Source organism: Apiospora kogelbergensis, assembly GCF_038363985.1.
Source record: "Apiospora kogelbergensis strain CBS 113332 chromosome Unknown utg000006l_segment0_segment0, whole genome shotgun sequence".
Lineage (NCBI taxonomy): Eukaryota > Fungi > Ascomycota > Sordariomycetes > Amphisphaeriales > Apiosporaceae > Apiospora > Apiospora kogelbergensis.
The window spans coordinates 3,880,466-3,897,896 of NW_027117423.1; the positions used below are offsets into that span (position 1 = coordinate 3,880,466).

At 51.8% G+C, this 17,431-nt stretch overlaps 7 protein-coding genes across 7 annotated transcripts; 2 read left to right on the forward strand and 5 right to left on the reverse strand.

The window, feature by feature from the left end:
• Nucleotides 1-350: 350 nt before the first annotated feature.
• PG998_010058 (glycosyl hydrolase) lies at nt 351-2,608 on the forward strand (the record flags this gene model as incomplete). Its single annotated transcript, XM_066876874.1, has 6 exons — nt 351-577; nt 647-936; nt 975-1,363; nt 1,481-1,565; nt 1,631-1,673; nt 1,858-2,608. 6 exons carry the CDS (start codon nt 351-353, stop codon nt 2,606-2,608), a joined length of 1,785 nt encoding a protein of 594 aa, XP_066729030.1.
• Nucleotides 2,609-3,227: 619 nt separating this feature from the next.
• Nucleotides 3,228-4,578, forward strand: PG998_010059 (uncharacterized protein; the record flags this gene model as incomplete). Its single annotated transcript, XM_066876875.1, has 4 exons — nt 3,228-3,812; nt 3,883-4,067; nt 4,162-4,181; nt 4,223-4,578. 4 exons carry the CDS (start codon nt 3,228-3,230, stop codon nt 4,576-4,578), a joined length of 1,146 nt encoding a protein of 381 aa, XP_066729031.1.
• A 1,855-nt stretch (nt 4,579-6,433) lies between these two features.
• On the reverse strand, nt 6,434-7,411 carry PG998_010060 (uncharacterized protein; the record flags this gene model as incomplete). The annotated part of the gene is made up of 1 exon (XM_066876876.1): nt 6,434-7,411. One exon carries the CDS (start codon nt 7,409-7,411, stop codon nt 6,434-6,436), a length of 978 nt encoding a protein of 325 aa, XP_066729032.1.
• Nucleotides 7,412-10,228: 2,817 nt separating this feature from the next.
• On the reverse strand, nt 10,229-11,392 carry PG998_010061 (uncharacterized protein; the record flags this gene model as incomplete). The annotated part of the gene is made up of 1 exon (XM_066876877.1): nt 10,229-11,392. The coding sequence occupies one exon, from the start codon at nt 11,390-11,392 to the stop codon at nt 10,229-10,231; it is 1,164 nt and encodes a 387-aa protein (XP_066729033.1).
• Nucleotides 11,393-12,579: 1,187 nt separating this feature from the next.
• On the reverse strand, nt 12,580-13,020 carry PG998_010062 (uncharacterized protein; the record flags this gene model as incomplete). The annotated part of the gene is made up of 1 exon (XM_066876878.1): nt 12,580-13,020. The coding sequence occupies one exon, from the start codon at nt 13,018-13,020 to the stop codon at nt 12,580-12,582; it is 441 nt and encodes a 146-aa protein (XP_066729034.1).
• Nucleotides 13,021-13,056: 36 nt separating this feature from the next.
• Nucleotides 13,057-13,658, reverse strand: PG998_010063 (uncharacterized protein; the record flags this gene model as incomplete). The annotated part of the gene is made up of 2 exons (XM_066876879.1): nt 13,057-13,286; nt 13,376-13,658. 2 exons carry the CDS (start codon nt 13,656-13,658, stop codon nt 13,057-13,059), a joined length of 513 nt encoding a protein of 170 aa, XP_066729035.1.
• Nucleotides 13,659-14,790: 1,132 nt separating this feature from the next.
• PG998_010064 (uncharacterized protein) lies at nt 14,791-16,032 on the reverse strand (the record flags this gene model as incomplete). Its single annotated transcript, XM_066876880.1, has 1 exon — nt 14,791-16,032. The coding sequence occupies one exon, from the start codon at nt 16,030-16,032 to the stop codon at nt 14,791-14,793; it is 1,242 nt and encodes a 413-aa protein (XP_066729036.1).
• Nucleotides 16,033-17,431: the final 1,399 nt, after the last annotated feature.

Sequence of the window (17,431 nt, forward strand, 5' to 3'; positions counted from 1 at the left end):
ACCCCGATCTGTTGCCCACAAAACAGCACATAACAAGGATGTTGAGAGAAGGAAAGGAATTTGTCGAAAGACTTGCTGGCGGGACGATACCTCGGTCGAGATAGTGGCCATCCTTGTCGGCAAGTGAATAAAATGCAGGTTCAGTTAGTTGCTCAGTGGTGTTGCAGGTAATTAATGCAAACAGAACAGATTAGTGCTGAGGGTGCTTGGCTTTAGCAGTCGGGGCGGCTAAGCGACCCCGGAAAACAGGGGATGCTTGTGACCTAAACTAGAGCAACTCAATTTCAACGTCAGCCCTCCCCAGACTCTTGACCCTCAAGTGGTGGCCCAACACCTACCAAATATGCATCATGGACAATGCGTCGCCGCACCTTAAACACCCCAGGAGAAAGAGGAAATTCGCTGGCGAAGAGCCGACCGCGCCCTCCACACAGCGACAGCCGTACACAAGAGCCCAGACGGCCTGCGATGGATGTCGAATTAGCAAGACCCGATGTGACGCAACTCGGCCGGTATGCACCGAATGCGCCAAACGCGGTCTGGCCTGCGTGTACCCAAAAAGTGATCCATTCTCCATGTGAGTGCCTTGGGTACACGCCTGTGCAATACAGCTTCAAAATAGCACTAACTACCAACTATGTGGCAGATTCGAAGTGTTGGGCGAGAAGATATTGACGGCCATTGAAAACCAAAGTCAAGTCCTGCAAGGTATCGCCCAGAGTACGAGCAACAGCTCTCCCCACCAATCTGCGGTAACAAGCGTGGCCTTGGAAAACCAACATGACGATCTGGAGTCAATCTCTCGCAAAGATGTCTCCTGGACACCCATCACCGGCTCTGACAAGATTCTCGAGTGGGTTGTTTTCCTGGAAGACCAACTGGCCAGCAGTATCTCAAACTCAGTATATGAGACAAGGACTTACGAGCTGAGTTCAGGTACGTTCAGCCTGGTACAGTAGGAACTTCGATGATAGGAAAGCTGACCAGGTGTGTTGCAATGCCGCCAGAAACGGCAATCCCAACGCTTGAGCGCGCCAAAGAGTTAGTAGATATCTTCATCGCCGAGATAGACAACAAGAGCCCTATGATTGGCAAGAAGCAGCTTAATTGGTATGTCAACGAGGCCATTCAGAGAGGCTTCGACTCGTCGGCTTCGTCGTGCCTTGTTCTTCTTACATTTGCTTTGGCATCCGTTTGGGGCTGCTATCCCAATGATGAGCGCCAGCTATTGGACCCCGAGGATGAACAGGGCGGTTGTACCATGTGCATCCCCGATGATCGATTTAAGGAATCCTCCACATTCTTCAACATGGCCAGGAACCGAATGCCCGCGGCTATGATGGACCAGTCGCTTGACGGAGTGGTCTGTTTCGTTTTGTTTGGGTGAGCAATCCCGAGACTTGAATGTAAAAATTACTAACCGGCGCCGTTATCAAGCGAGTGGTATTGTTACAATTTCGAGCCTATATGCGCCTGGAAGATGTTCCACACAGCATCCATGTTATGGGAGACGCATAACACTCAGGAAGCGAAAAAGAAGCTGCCAAGGTCCAAAGAAGAAGATAGTACGTGGAAACACTCCCATAAACCCTCACTCGTTCCTTTTTATAAGCTACTAACCTCCAGTCAGGTCTTGAGCAAAGGCTTTACTGGATATGCTTGAAAGCCGAATGGTGTGTTACCAAAGACTGCCTAATGAATACCACAAGATTAACTGATGGGGAATATGTAGCGAGTTGAGATATGAGCTTCCTGAACTTCCATGCTGTACATGTAAGTCAATCAATGCCATCATCCTTGGCTCTTATTTGGGGCCCTTGATACACTGGTTCAGGTCGTGTACTTGCTACTGACTAGGTCCACCACAGTGCAGGAATTGCAATTCCCATATCCATTGCCAACATTCCACGTTGCCTCCGACCAAAGTGACGACACTGAATTCTCAGATGCTATTACGTATACGCCCTTGTCACACTACTATGTCCTGGCTGAGATCTCGCTTCGTCGACTCCTGAACCGAGTGCGACACCAAGCGGCCCGACTCCGTCCAGATATAAGTACTCACCAAGCCAGTTCTATCGCCAATTCGATTAACCATCTAGAAGCGCAGCTGCAGAGGTGGGTAGAGTGCGTGCCGCCTGGCCTCCAGTTCTACCTACCGCCAGACTCGCAACCACCGCTCGACGAGCCCGAGCTAGTCAAGCTGCTGCGCGAGCGCTACGTCGAGGTCCGCGAGTTACTTTGCCGTGTCTTCTTATACATCTGCATACACGCCGGCGGATGTCTGACGCCCGCGCAGGCCCAGGCCTACGGAGCCCAGGCGTCGGCCGGCTTGCAGCTGAGCATCTACCGCATCCAGACCGAGCGGCCCTTCTTTCGCCACGTGGGTTCATGGATTGCCTGCCGTGTGCGCTTCAATCAGGCGCTATGCCTGATCGCCGCCGTCCGTGCCAAAGAGCGGCTTGATTTCGCTTCAGCTGCGCACATCGTGGTGCCGGGGGAGTGGAGGGACTGCGTGCGGACGGTCCGGGACAGGCTCGAGGTTTGGAAGGACCAGGGCGCGAGCGTCCCGGAGATGGTGCGGATACTGGACCAGCTGATTGAGTGAGAAGCGCGGATTGGTACGGATAGGTGTGGGTATGGTACTCATTTGGCGCTTTGCCGAAGCGCAGTCAACCTGGATCTTGACCATCTGTATTAGCTTACTCCGCTAGACCTGCAACATACTGCACTGCACGCTGATCTCTTGATTCGCTAGCATTTGAGTAGTTATGGCTTGCTGAACTAACCAGAATCCTACTTATCATGCATTTGGGGGCATGTCACGTACGACACGGGGAGGCTCCCCGTCCTCTCCAGGATCAACTGCCAATCAGGGGGCGCAGGGGTCGATCACTGAACCCCGCATCGTCTCGCGGAGGCTCCCCGAGTCCCCAGAAATAGAGGTTCACGATGACAAACCGAACCATGCTGTTGAGCGTTACTTAACACAATCGGGGAATGCGATAGTTCATGGTAATACAGGATACTGTTGGGTTTCGGCATTACATGTTCACTCGTCCCGTGTATAAATATTGGTATTCACTACCAACTTCTCTGGATTATTCATTCTTCAGACCCAACTGACTCCGTATGGCAAAAGCCACGTCGTCCTATTAAGTTAACAGATATTTAGCAAGCTTCTTTATACTGTATAATCCAAGCAGACCGATACACCCTTCGCAAAGATGGCGGCAGCAGTAGCAACCACCACGAAGACGTCAGCTACCACCCACCCCGAGATCGACGAGCTCCTGAAGCACCAGACCTTCAAAGAGCTGACCCAGGAGCAGGTATCCTCATTCTTGCAGCACGGCTTCCTGCGGGTGAAGGACGCAATCCCGGCGGCGACGTGCGACCGCTGGACCCAGCACGTCTGGCCGCGGCTGGGCATGGACCCGCACGACTCGTCGACGTGGCACACGGAGCGTAGCCACTTGGCCAAGCTGAATCTGGAACCGGCGCGGGACCTGGCGCCACGCGCCTGGGCCGCCATCTGCGAGCTCCTGGGCGGCGAGAAGCGCATCGCCGTGCCCGGCGGCGACATGTGGACAGACGCGTTCATCGTCAACCTCGGAACACCCGAGGGCCCTGTTGACCCCGTGCCGCCTCGCGAGCTGACTAACTGGCATGTTGACGGCGACTTTTTTGTGCACTTCCTAGACAGCCCTGAGCAGGCTCTTCTTGTCATCCCGTGCTGGGGGGACGTGGGCGAGAATGCGGGGGCCACTTGGATTTGTGACGAGGGGCCTAAGAAGATTGGTCAGATGCTGGTGAGTCGGTTGCTTATCTTCGTCCTTTCTTGCCTTCTGGTGATCAATCATACTGACCAATATTTACCAGTTCGACCATCCCGAAGGCCTCAACCCGATGATGAACCCCCGCCACGAGGCGCGCCGACCCGCGTTTCAGCACTCGGTCTACAATAAGATCATCCAGGACGCCCCCGACAGCAGCTTCCACGAGATGACGGGCGAAAAGGGCGACGTCATCCTGATGCATCCCCTCATGCTCCATAGCGCCAGCGTGTGAGTACAGGCTCTTACCTTGTCTCATTTACCATAATTCATGACCGCCCACTGGCCACGAGATTACTGACAACATATCCGACAATGCCCACAGAAACGGGAAAAGAGTCCCAAGTGAGTAAACTCCCATCCCCAGATATATATACTGTTACTAGGCCAAGGAAATCCAAAGCTCACCACAATCAATCACGACAGGAATTATCACGAACCCCCGGTGTCCCTCCGCTCTCCCTTCCAGTTCGACCGGGCCGACCCGTCTACTTACAGCCTGGTAGAGCTCAAGACGATGCGAGACCTTGCCGGCGGGCCGACGGCGTTGAGGGGCTGGAAGGCCACGGGCCCGCGAGAGATGTTCTTGCCGGTCCGGCTGCCGGCACAGGAGAAGAAGCGCGATGAGGAGATTGCCCGGCTCCGGGCGCTGGGGATCGAGACGCAAGATCCCAAGATCAAGCAGGGGCCGTATTTGCTGCTTTCGCAGCAGCAGCAACCAGTTACTCCAATTTCAACGTGAAGCATCCCCTATAAGGGCTTACTGAAGCGGGTTCAGCATCATGTTGTGCTGCATGAAATTTATGTGTTTGATCTATGTACAAGCTTGGCAGATGGCTCTTTTTTTTAATTTTATTGATCAGTCATTACAGAATCTCTTTTCTCATCTGCTACGTAACCACCTCCCCATAGCTAAAAAGATTTCTTTCTCGATTTAGCATTGCTACCAAACATCTTATGATCCAAAGCACCTTGAATTCCCATTGGTGTGTGCGGGTTCGTGTAGGCAAAGTAGATATGAAGTCCCCAAACCTATGCAGCACCATCCATCCCAGTCACCCATTCCTGCATCCCTGAATATTTCTCCTCAAAGAATGGTTCCTGACGGATGGACTGGTTGCTGGTACCACAGAGCTGGGCCATGTCGCAGAGATTGCGTCGTTGCGAGACGGCAACCCCGCCGCTGCTGCTTCCGGTCTGGGAATCTATGAGGAACTGTGGTTCGTCGAGCATCGTAATCACCGTATGAGCCGGGAAACAGCGGATTTGAAACCTAATGGGAATAAAACATTAGTATCGCAGCTGCTGGAGTTTCCAGTATCAGCACCGAATTCGTCGGCGTCTGGATTTGCAGAGGCGCCGTAGTTGTTGAAACCCTGGATGAGGCTCGTACCTGCGGTATCTGTGTTTCCAGCTAGGGCGTCTGTGGAAGCGACGGAGAGGATGTGCCATGGCTAATACTTTGGGTAGTAGTTAGCGAAACGATCTGGTTTGCTAGTCGATTTCCATCTCGTTGACGCCGGTGGAGGTATCTCGCTGAAATCGTCAGCCGGCTTGAATGACTGTAGACCGAGTTGGATCGTTTCATAAATGCCTATCGCGATGTCCAATAGAGCCTGGACCGCCTCGGGCATCTGCCGCATCTCCCGTACCCATGTCATAGGTATTCTACCTGTTTATGGTGTGTGAACCACCTGGGCATAGGGGTTCGTCTTGTCGAAGGGCCGGCCAAGAGCGCCCGAGCACATGAACACGACGTCAAAATACAAAGAAAAGCAAAAGTTTAATATGACAGAGCGTAGAGTATATATGTAGGTATATAATAACCAAGAGGGCAAATTTAAGCGCTGCGTGAGAGAACAAGGAAAAATCTAGATGCTGAACGTTCCCAGCAGCGGTTGATCCGTGTTATGTACAGAGATATTCTGTAACGAGCTTCTTGCTGACTTGTAAGTACGGCGTGTTCAAGCCGATTTGGGGGAACTGTTGGGATCCCCGCTGTAGGTTTAGATAACCCAATTGCTCTTCTTGCGGCAAAAGAATGAGTATGGCGGTTTGTTCTCCATTTAACTTGTGCATTGGAAAAGAGTTGTACGCCATGCCACGTTTTTCGCTATCGAAATCCGTATTTTGGTGAAGTATTTGATCGTCCGGTTTTGGGCTGCGTATGGTGTCTTTCCGAGGCTGAGGTTCCATTTCCCTCATGATCATCATGGGTTGCTTGAGTCCGGGCGTGCTATGGCCTGCGATGGTGTAATAAAGCAGGAATTTTGTTTCTACATCGTTGAAGGAAAGAAATGAAGAAAGATCACAGAGAGGAGGATTCAGAATATGGGTTTGATGCTTTATATTACCAATTCGTGCCATAGGGCAATGCATATCTTTGGCTCTGTAAGCTGCCCAGCGTATTCCCCATCCAAGCTTCAGGGCTTGAGATTCTCGATCGTGTACCCCATCGTCAGTGTCCAAAGCACGATCCATTACTGCCATCCATATCTTGATGTGTCGTGTCCCTTCCGCCTAGTCGTACAATCCCCCGAGATTCCATGTCGGTACAATCAGGTTCCCTGCTCCTCAAGCTCCATCCTCGCTCGCGTCTAGACGACCCCAAGGCGCACCCGATCGCCCAGAGGTTCGCAGCCCTTGCTCCGAGCAAACTCCATCATACCGTTATGGACGTCGATGATAACACCCACGTGGATGCTGAAGAGTTTATCTGGGACTGTGAGGAACTTATTGGGTTCCCATTTGCAGCAGACACGTTCTAGGTCCTGAAGAAGCAGATCCACTTCGACCTTGTGACTGACGCTGCCGTTGTTGCCGTACTTGGCGACGTGTTTCTTAACCGCAGCTTTGGCCATTTGGATATCGCGTTTCTTTTTATCGGCTGGACTGGTATGCTCCCATGTGTTTGTGACAGCGTTGTAGAAGTTGCGGGTCGTGCAACGTGACATCATGCTGACTTGCTCGAAGCAATTGTCGGCAGCATACATCAGCGTGTTACGCTCCTTTGCGCCAAGTGATTGGATTTGGTTGACCAACGTGGCCTGGTGATAGGGACAGCCGGAGTTGTAAGTCCCGCTTTTCAACCATGCTCCGATCTGATTCATCTGCGGGCTTGATCGTAGATTGCTAATCCAAAGGTTGAGTTGGGTGATGGTGGCGGGGTTGCAACGCGATGCCAGTGTCAAGACATCTAGAGGATGCTTAAATCCCTCGATTTCCTCGACCAGCTCGAAATAGAGACTCTCTCTCTGAGTCATGTTGCGCCATTCAGGGTACGAGGAGCTCAGCTTCTTGATGATGTTCTCGATAGCCTCCGCAAGGGTGAGTTTCTGATCAAGAGGGAAGTCGTATGAATCATAAACAGCTCTCAGCTTCGACTTGGTTGTGATTTCGTGGAGACACATGACACGGAGCTCGTCAGGTGTGATGGGTACTCCATTAGCCATGACAGCGAGGAAAGCCTCGAAGGCAGTGTCAGACAGAGGGCGGTCGAGGATCACGCTTTGTGCCGCTTCTTTGAAGTCCATATCTTGATGGCCATTGGTGATTGACTGTAATATGCGACGCATGGTTGCTATATGTTCGCCATTGAATGGCATGAAACGGGCGAGTGCCGGGCTGCTCTCAAGTGCGGTGATTCGACGTTGAGCGGTGACTGGTCTCAATGTCTCCAGAACTTGGGCGAGATGGAATATTTGGTATCTGGTCGAATAATTGTAGTGCTCCATGGCAACGGCGTCAGAGATGACGTTGACGGTAGCGATGTAGAAGGTAGAGCGAGTGAAACCAGAGATGTAGAATCCGCCGTGGTCAAATGCAGCGTGGGTGGGAGTGGCTTGGAGGAAAGTAGCGATGTCGAAAGGTGCAAGATGCTGTGACGTTGAAAGAAGTGAGCAACGAAGCAATATGCAGGTAGCAACGACGCAAGAAGCAGTAATGCAGGAATGGGGTTGTGTTGGTCTTCTCTTCCTGTGGTGATGTTTGGGGACGAGGTAGAGAGTGAGCAGAAAAAGCGAGGAAGACTGGTTCTGAACAGCAGGAAGTCGTGAAGGAGGAAGTGGAAGGAATACACATTGGCTGGTGGGAAGATGACTTAATTTATACCTTTTAGAGCGGAGTGTTCTGCTGGCTGATTCTTTTCAGGTGTGATTGTCCCGTAATTAGTGGACGAGATCAGTGAGGTGAATTCAATTTAGCAGCTTTAGGGTACTGTATTTAGGGTACGGGGCTGATTTATATTGAATGAATAATAGGCAAGGCCATCCTAGTGTCCAGTCCTCCTAAGGGACTGGCCTCACTGGCCATTCACTTGGATGTCAAAAACCAAAACACGATCCAAGTTCAACGTCCGTTGTGGTATCATATCCGCTTTGCCTGCCAGTACAACCTCTCGAGCCACTACGCTTGTGATAAGCAAGTTCCTCCCCCGCACACCTAGACGATAGTATCAACTGACATGATAGAAACTTGGAAAGATTAGACTGTTGACCTTGACGAGTTCCGTATACGAACGTTCCTGGGCGGCATCCGGGACGAATTGAGTAAACATATGAAAGAAATCATTGTTTAGCCCCACTTCCTCACCGAACAAGCTGCCTGTGATCAAAAGAGACTTGTCGAGCTCCCATTTGCTGCAGACCCGAGCGAGATATGTGAGTATAGTGTCGACCGAAAACTCCGCCCAGCTGGCCGCGGCGCTCTGAACAGACCTACCGATATCTGTTACCAGCTTCATGGTCAGTTCCTGGTGTTTCAGATCCTCTTCACCCTGTATCTCATGAAGGAACACCTCAAAACGGCTCCGGAAGATCGTCTCGACCGTCCCGGATCCGTGGCCCTAACCGTTCATGGCCGTCTTGGCTTTCTCGGCGTTCAGATGACGAAAGGAGCTGTTAGAAGTGGGAGAAGAAGATTGCTTACCTTTTGTGCTGTGTTGGGGAAGTAGTTCATTCGATCTTTCCCAGGCTACCTGGCTTGAGCCTTAAGTAAGCCGGACGATCCAGTTGCAACAGAAGGGACAACCAACATTGGAAGCGTGGGGGAAAAGGAACGGCTCGGTCCTCTGTGTTCCTCGTACTACCTGATCTGCCCTGCTCCCAAGTGAAGGGAAAGATATTTTGGTTGGGGAAGATTTTATTTATAGCTATGAGTTGAGATTACTCTGGGGAGAGATTTCGAATGAAGAGCTGATCCCCCATAACATCAATGACGAGAACAGATCTCCGTAGTGGCTTGCCGTGCTTTTTGAGCAACTGGATGAAGCAATGACCTACTTGGGCGAAACCCATGCGGTAGCGACGCTGAGTCCCTCTTTGGCCGCGATTTGGTTCCAATTGCTGACCCAAGCTTTCTTATCGATCTTCTCGGCCTCTTCGGCTTGGACTTTCTTCTTCGCGGACATCGTGTCCAGCGAATACAGTGGCGTTTACTGTAAACTTTATGTTATGGAAGACTAAGGTGATACAAGATAAGGGCTAGAAAGTGTACGCGAGATGGCTCTCTATATAACGAGATGGTTCATGGCTGTCATGAGAGTTTGATCAGTTTCTACTGCAGAAGGATTAGAATCGCCTCTTCCTGCTCAGCCAAGATCAAATCTGTACCGCTCATCATCTTTGAGCAACTGCAAGCCTTCACTGCTCCGTGGGCTTCTCCCGCTCTTTGATATGTGCAAAGAACTCATCGTTCGCCCTGACGAGTATCTGCTGTTCGTCTGGGGTATTGGCATCCTTCTCTTTCTTGAAGACCGTTTTGTAGAGATTTGCTACAATCGGTCGTTTGATCCCTGATCCTGCTGGTCTCGGCTGCACACCTGCCGAAGGCTGGGAGGGCGGGCTCTACATTTGTCGAAGGCTGCGATTGTATGTCCTCGATTTCCTTTTCGATGAGAAGCTGCTCAATCGTAGTTGATTCCATGTAAGCTTGCAGCGTCAGTGCGACTCTGGATTCGCCAGATCCTGGACATCCATTGATGAGCATTGTCCAAACGGGCATTCAGTTTGGGTAAAGTCTGTCCTGTTCCTGCTCCTGCTCCTGCTCCTCAGATTGAAACCCTCCTCGCGAGCGATCTGCTCCCACTGCTTAACAGCCAAAGATGAAGTGATCCGTCGACAGACGAGGATGAAAAAATATGGAGGGTTTTCTCGTTGATGTAATCCATTGCTATATCTTCCAATTTTGTGCAACAATAATGCCAATATACCCGCGTTCCGGGTTCTCCAAGATCCCTATAGCTTCATAAATGCTTTCTGTAATGTCTATCCGTAACTCGTAGTCGTATATATCGTTAACGTTTCTGTAACCTTTGCCCCGGCAAAAGAATGTCCAAATGGTGTCCAGATGATCAAAAGAATCCAAGAGTTCCCCGAGGTTTGCCGCACATATTTCTAGTCCTTGGATATCCACTCGCCATTGTATCCCCAGCCTTCATCCTGCATATACTCGATCAAAGCGTTGTTGAGATCGATGACGAGATCCCGCACCGAAGCATCAAAGAGCACGGCAGGAACCACCCGAAACGCGTCCGCCGCGCCATAGCCGCCTCCGCCACCGCACGCATCAGCTAACCCCCTGAGCAGCGGCTCGACCTCACGTTTGCGGCTCCCGAAGCGGCTGTGAATGAGGACCGCCTCCAGATCCGCTATTGCGTCGCGGCACGCGTGCGGCTCACGCGACACCACGGCCAGGTAGTTCTGAGCGAGGTACCGGGGCATGTAGTGCAGACGAGCGTGCGCCCTCCGCACCGCGGTGAAGACCATCTCGGCCTCCAGGGGCTCCAGACGCTGGAGGAGCCCGTACAGCTCGGCCGTGTAGTTGGGGTCCATCCACTTGGTGCCGGCGCTGGCGCGGGTTTTGGTTGTCGAGGACCACTGGGCGCGCTTTAGGCAAGTAACGACCCGTTTGATTCCCCAAGGCTGGCACGAGAAGTCGAGATGGGGGAGCGCCTGTTTCGCCACGTCGGCGTCGCAGGCCATGGCCAGACGTAGCATCTGCGCGGGGAAGTAGGGCGGCCGGCGGCCTGATGTGAAGAGTAGGGCGTAGTAGAGGGTCTCCTTCTGGGCCGGGGTCAGTTTGCGGATAACGCCGTTGATGTTGTTGAGGACGCGCTTGTCGCTCGTATCGCGCTTCTGGACACGAAACTGGGCATCCAGGGCGGCGTAGTACTGCTGGAGGATGCTGTTGCCGTCGTCGCTGCGGAAGATGGGGTGCTTCAGGATGTCGCAGTTCCGCGCGTTGAGGAAGCGGAGGCACGCCAGGCGCAGCTCATCGTTAGAGATAGGCGTAACAGCGGTTTGGAGGCTGGTGTTCATGGCCTGGAGGATTCCATCGGGCCACAAATCGAGGTTTAGATTTGTGATCTCACCCTCACCAGGCTTGCCTTTCCGGACAATCGACTGCAGTAGGAGACGCAGCTGGCCGAGGTGATCGCCATTGAATGGCAGAACCTTGAGCAACTTGGCCTCGGTCGAGAGCTTTGCCAGTCGCTGCTCGGCGATGGCCGGATGCATCCGGTACAGAAGCTCCTCAAAGACCTGCTTGTGGTCGACCATTTTGGCAATCATGTTGCGTGATGCTCAGGTGTATGGGTCTGCATAAGACACACAAAGGGTCAATTGAGAAGCCGGCGGTTGACCAAAATGTCGTCGGAGATGGTTTCTGGGGCAGATTGTCCATAATTATGAAAAGGGCGGTTGGGAGTTTGAGACTGGCGGTGGAGAGGATTTTCCAATAGTTCGACAGGGACATCGTGAAGCTCATTGGAAGGAACAGCGATGAAGTTGGGGCCTGCCAGCGTGGACGTGGTGGAGCAGCAACCACAGAAAACGCAGAAAACACATGCAGGCCACGCTTAGGGATCGCCTGCTGTGGCATTTTAAGGGGGCGGTCCCGGGTGGGGCAAATGCTCTCGTCCTATAGGCCAGTGTTGACCCATGGCGCTTACAACTGTCCAACGTCCTTGCCAAGTTGCTGCGACTTGATGCCCAAGGTGCCTTCCTCTAGAATGTGACATGACAACTTGGTGCTCTGTGATACCGGCCATGTGTGATAAATTAAGAAACAGAAAAGGATATGATTCATAACGCTTTTCATATCCATTGCCAAAATGTGCCTCAAATTCACCCTCCTGGGTCGTTAGCTTGAGAACCGTAACTGGAAACTGGGCCACTGTTGCGTGTTGATTCTGTAACGGAATTGCTTTACGACTTCTGGGGTCAAATCTCCAACAAACTGGATTGTCCGTGATCGGGGTTGGAGGCCGTTGTAGTGGTTTGTGATCGGCAGGTAGAGGTCCTCTCCCTCAACTGAGGCGTGGTAGCTGAGCTGACGATGTGCTGAAACAAGGAAGAAGAATAGCAGTACCAAGGTGAATCATATCAATTTCCTGGAAACTGCAAAGAGCACCTTCGTCATCCTCCATCAAGTAAGAATCATTCAAAATCGACTTCTCCAGCTGCTATGACCCAAGCAGAGAACCCCAAGCGCCTTGCGCTGTATCCATTGCTTCCTCATAAGACATTACTCGTACTTATAGCTCATACAATCAACCTGGTCAAAGATCATGTTAGCATCTTTCGCTCACTGAAGGGGGTTAGATGGGTCATACCACATCCTACTAACCCCTAGCCCCCACTACCTCCTCGAACGATGGCGGCCTACCTTCATGTTCCACGGCCGGCGTCTCCGTAAAGAGCACCACGATATCTCCCTGATGGACTGGATGGGCCCTCATGTTGGGCTATTTCAGGATAAAGTTGTTGATCTGCACAAGATCTATGTATGAAAGCCCCTTCACGATGTCAGGGACGAAATCATTCAATGGTTCCCCGAGGTGCAGAGTCTCGAGGTGACAGTACTGCAAAGCCTCCACCACATTGGTAGCCATGTTGGGCTCCATTCCGCTATAACGAACGAGCTTGTCAATAAAGTCTCGGAAGTCGAAGGGCAGCGTCGAAGCGAGGAGACGCCAGTTCACGGTGACGTTTCGCTGGGTGGCTTTGACCTCAGCTTCGGCAGCCTGTAGCTTCTCGCATAGGTACTGGAATTTCTGGACCGACAGGTTTTGAACTTCTCGCATCAGGCGAGCTGTGTTGACCATGACATTATTGAAGAGGTTGGGGTCCGTGACGTCCTCAGCGGCGTCGAGGAGGGGTTCCAGAAAGGCAGGCCATTGTTGCATATTCACCCGGTATCGGAATAGCTTGACCGCTTCCAGCTATAGGTTCCGGGCGAACTGGATGGATTTGCTGAGCGGCTGAAGTCCGTTGCGTCGAGTCGCAACGGTAAGGTACAAATCTTCCCTCAGCTGCGGCGTTGTGGCTAGGCTCATGATTTGTTGAATCAAATGCATGAGCTCGACTCTCCGCTCCGATTGGGCTTCTCTGATTATAAGTATGACCTTGTCCACGTGGTCTCTGTAGCTAGAATTGTCTCGCAGCTGGGCATCTGAGAACCGCTAAGTTAGTATATTGAAACCGTATGGACCAGTCAACGGCATGGTGCTTGGGGAGAGTTGGGGAGTCAGCAGTACTTACTCTTAAGGCAATCCACCGTCTTCGAATTGAGGGATTCGAGACAGACGTCGAGGAGCTCTGCGTGGCTAGTTGGACGCGGATCAAGAAAAGCCTCAACGGCCTCAATCCATTCTTGGCTAGGCTCGATAGCAATGAACTCGATAAAAGCGGCGTCGTATTCTTGGTCCAAGGTGATCCGACGGATGACAGCAGCTAGCCCGTCAGTTTGTTGCTTACTGCCTTGTAGGGTGGTCCGGCTTCCGTGTGCGTTGAAATGCAGCTCGGAAAGTCTGAAGTGGGCCATCTGAGGTGTCAATCCTTCAACAGAGCCCAGATCGTCTCCCACTTGAAATTTGGTCCAGGTACACGATCGCCTATTGTGGTGGTCAATCAAAACATGCCAAGAACGAGTAAGAAAAGAAGGGACCGATTAGGAAGAATATTATGATAGGAATGTAATCCAGGAAGAAAAGTCTTGGGAAAGGAAATTCAACATACCATATTCGCCAATGATCAGGAACCTAGGTGGCAAATCATCATTTAGGACAGGGTTGGCGAGGCGTGGCTCAACTGGGTGTGCTTCTGGTGGACTAGCAACTATCTCCGGAGGACTCGTACTGACAACCTGGAATGAGCCTACTTGTCAGTATATATACGCCATCAAAGTCAAGTTGGGTATTTGCTAGGTTAGCAAGCAAAGAGACCGTTCAGAGATGAGTCAAGATGACAAAAACAAGTCATACTAAATCAATCGGTCACGTAGTCAGAAGGGGGATTGATCAAGCATGGTGGCTTACCTGATTGAGGAAAGGGATGTCGTAGGTGTTGGCAATTATGTCCAAGGCAATCTTCGCTGTGCAAGAGATGACTGGAAACATGACACAAGTGAACTTGATGTCCACGTTCTTTGTGGTGTCGATGGTCCACAAGGCGAAGAAGACAGCGACAGTGGTCGATACGGTGATCTGGGGGAGTGGTGGTCGTCAGTTGGGTAGGCGGCGGGTAAAATAAACTCAACAGCTATAGAATTCAAGTATAAAGGGAAATCAGCCCATCAGAAACCCAGGGAAGCAAGAAAGGCGGGTACATAAAAACAGCATTGGCCAATGAAGAGACAGGATCAGAAGAACAGGTACCAGCAGTCGGATGGGACACGTTAAAAGGGGAGGTTATCCGGGGTAGTGGGAACGCTTGCTAACAATATGTAGCCCGAATTTTCCAGCTGATGTAGGTGAGTACCTCCTACCTGAATTATGTACCTAAGTACCTGAGACTGAGATAGGCACTCGATGAGTGGCAGATCAGTGACTGTATCAATGATTTGGTGGAAACATTTGCCAATATGACCATTGCCTTCACGGGCAAGTTCGCCATCAACCAAGCTAAGAACTTAGATGCATAGCCAGAACCATCACCATCCAGAAACACCCCCTAGATCAAAACCCTTCGTCCTGCGCACGAGAAGTATCGATAGCCATGACTTTGGCGGGCTCGACAAACGTGCCGTTGACGGGGCTTGTCAACCCACCCGCCGTGACGACGTAGAGAATGTGACGATCTGTGTCCAATCTGCCAAAAACGGCGGCGTTGACTCCTGCCAGAACTTCCTCGTACATGCCGCCTGCCACAACGGCCGTCTTGCGCGTCTTCTGGTTCATGGCAATGACCGTGTTGTTCGGATTTGTCGTGATCCACAAAGATCCGTCCGAGCCCACCGCGAAGTCGTCCATGAATGTCACTGGCAAAAAGGCGACCGTTTCTACCGTTACGTTCTTAGTAGCATCGTTTTTGTTTCCGAGGTCCTTATGAGCAGTGGAGGTACTACCAGGCCAAATAGTACTGTTGATTTCGCCATTACTGCTATCGTCTGAAGTCTTGCCGTTATCATCCGACGAAGGTGAAGGAGACTCCATAGTGGAAGCGAAGCCCGATTCCTTGATTGGCATGCGGTACATGGTTGCGGCAAAGCTGTTGGTCCAGTAGACGTGGCCGTCGTAGATCTTGATGCCGTTGATACCTATCTTGAAAGGCCAACCGGGCACCGGACTCATCTCGGGCACGGCAGCGACTGTGTTTACTTCCTTCGAGTTCAAGTCCACGCGAAGAAGAGAACCGAACGAGTCGGCCACAAGGATCACACCAGACTTGCCCGGAACGCTGACGATTCCGTTGGGGAAGATGTTCTTGGGCAAGTCCATCAGCTTAGTGGTGATAGGCTGGCCGCCGCTGCTATCGATCCCACAGGGTGGACAGGCGACGCCCGCAAGAGAGACCTGCCAAAGCGCAAAGGTACCTGAAATCGGGTTGGCGATGCTGTGGAACTTGCCGCCCACGACGACGAAGACGTCGGGAGAAATCTCGGTGATGCCCTCCAGGCCGGTCATGTTGGGGAACGTGTAGAGTAGGTTGGCTTGGAGTTTGCCGGACTGGACGCCCGAGAGGAGATAAAGCTCCGGGGCAGGCGAGAGCGTGCTGAAGAGCAGATCGCCGTTGAAGCGAGCGGCTACATTCTCGATGTAGGTGCCGACTTTCTTGAACTGGAACAGCTGGCGAGTGGGGAAAGGCGAAGGGAGCGTGGAGATGTTGTTGCTGGGGGCGGTGTTGCTGGTGAAGACATTGGGTACTACCAGACCCAAGGCCCGCGACAGCAACACTGTGGCGATTATGAGCGCAATCATACTTATAAGATGATTCAGATCACTCAGAGTGGCACGAAGTTGAGCGAGTTATGAGTGAATATGCAAGTGTGCGCGGATCGGGGTTGGGATGGAAGTTGGTGGGATCAGATTGAATACGACAATTCAATGAGTTGCACTGCCTATTCCATAGCAACAATTCTTTTAGAGGTAACTAGATTGCTTCTGAGGCCCTGAAGTGGGTTGATCCAAGCCAATGAGTGAGGTGAAGATCGTGTCTTATAAGTGAAAGATCAGTAAGCCGGGACTGGGCCTGCTCTACTCAGAGCTGAAGCACATGCGGCCGCTTACGTTTAATTAACTGTTTGCAACGAGCAGTGAATAGGCATGGGATGTATGATTTGCAGCGGCGATAATGCTCCCTTACTGCCTCTCATCAAACGACTTTCTTGTTCCTTACATTGGGCCTTGGCGTCGATGTTGTGATCCTTCACATTGGACCTACTCATGCACACTATAATTACCGCTTTTCTGCAGCTCGGCAGAATATCTGTTACGTGAAGTAGGAGATGTTCTGGTTGACACCGACAGACGATAGCATGATTATTATATCTGGCAATGAATGCTTATAGAGCTGCATGGCATTGAATTTTAGTCTATATCATCTGCATGGATCAATCAGTAAGGCGCCGTAGGGTCGAAACATGAATAGCAATCATTCATGGCGGGGAAGTGCGGCTTGGAATGAACACGCCGCCAATTATTGCCATGTTCAAATCGGGATCAACCTCTGTGTGACATTGAAATGCATGCAGGCCCCCTCCCCCGAGGGATGTCGGCGTCGTATTCAATGGTGCGGTAGAGCGGTGCAGGTGCCGTCAAGGGATTAATCAGGCCATGCATATCTGGTGGCGGCGGTGCAGAGCGACGTTGTTGCGAACTCGCGAACCTGCACGAAAACGTCAACAGTTCTAGCGCCTTCTGTCGTGCGACGCTCGTCTCCACGCTTGCCACGATTCACGGCCGGCCGTAGTGCAACCTGTCGTGCGTCCCGAGCAAGCATCCGTGCTTGAATCGGATGGCGTTTGCAGACAGGCAATGTAGGTATTATTAGTAGAAAGACCAGGAGAAAAAAGTCTTTCTCCGATCTTGCTAATGGGTTTTCGGAGTTTAGGGGCCTGGGACGGAGGGGCCGCGTTTTTGGAGAGGGGGGCCAACTATGAGCCGCCGTTTCGCGCCAGGGAAGCTCCCTCTAAATCCTGCTCTGGGCTGTTACGACCGATCCTGCTTATCCCAGGACCCTGAATCGCGGATAATGTCTATCTCGGGCTGACTAAGTTGGACGACAGATCTGCATCGGCTTTTATCCAAATGCGACCCTGCGACCCTGATGGCCATCCAACACGTCCAACGCCGTGTGTCGCGGAAAGTGGCGGAACGA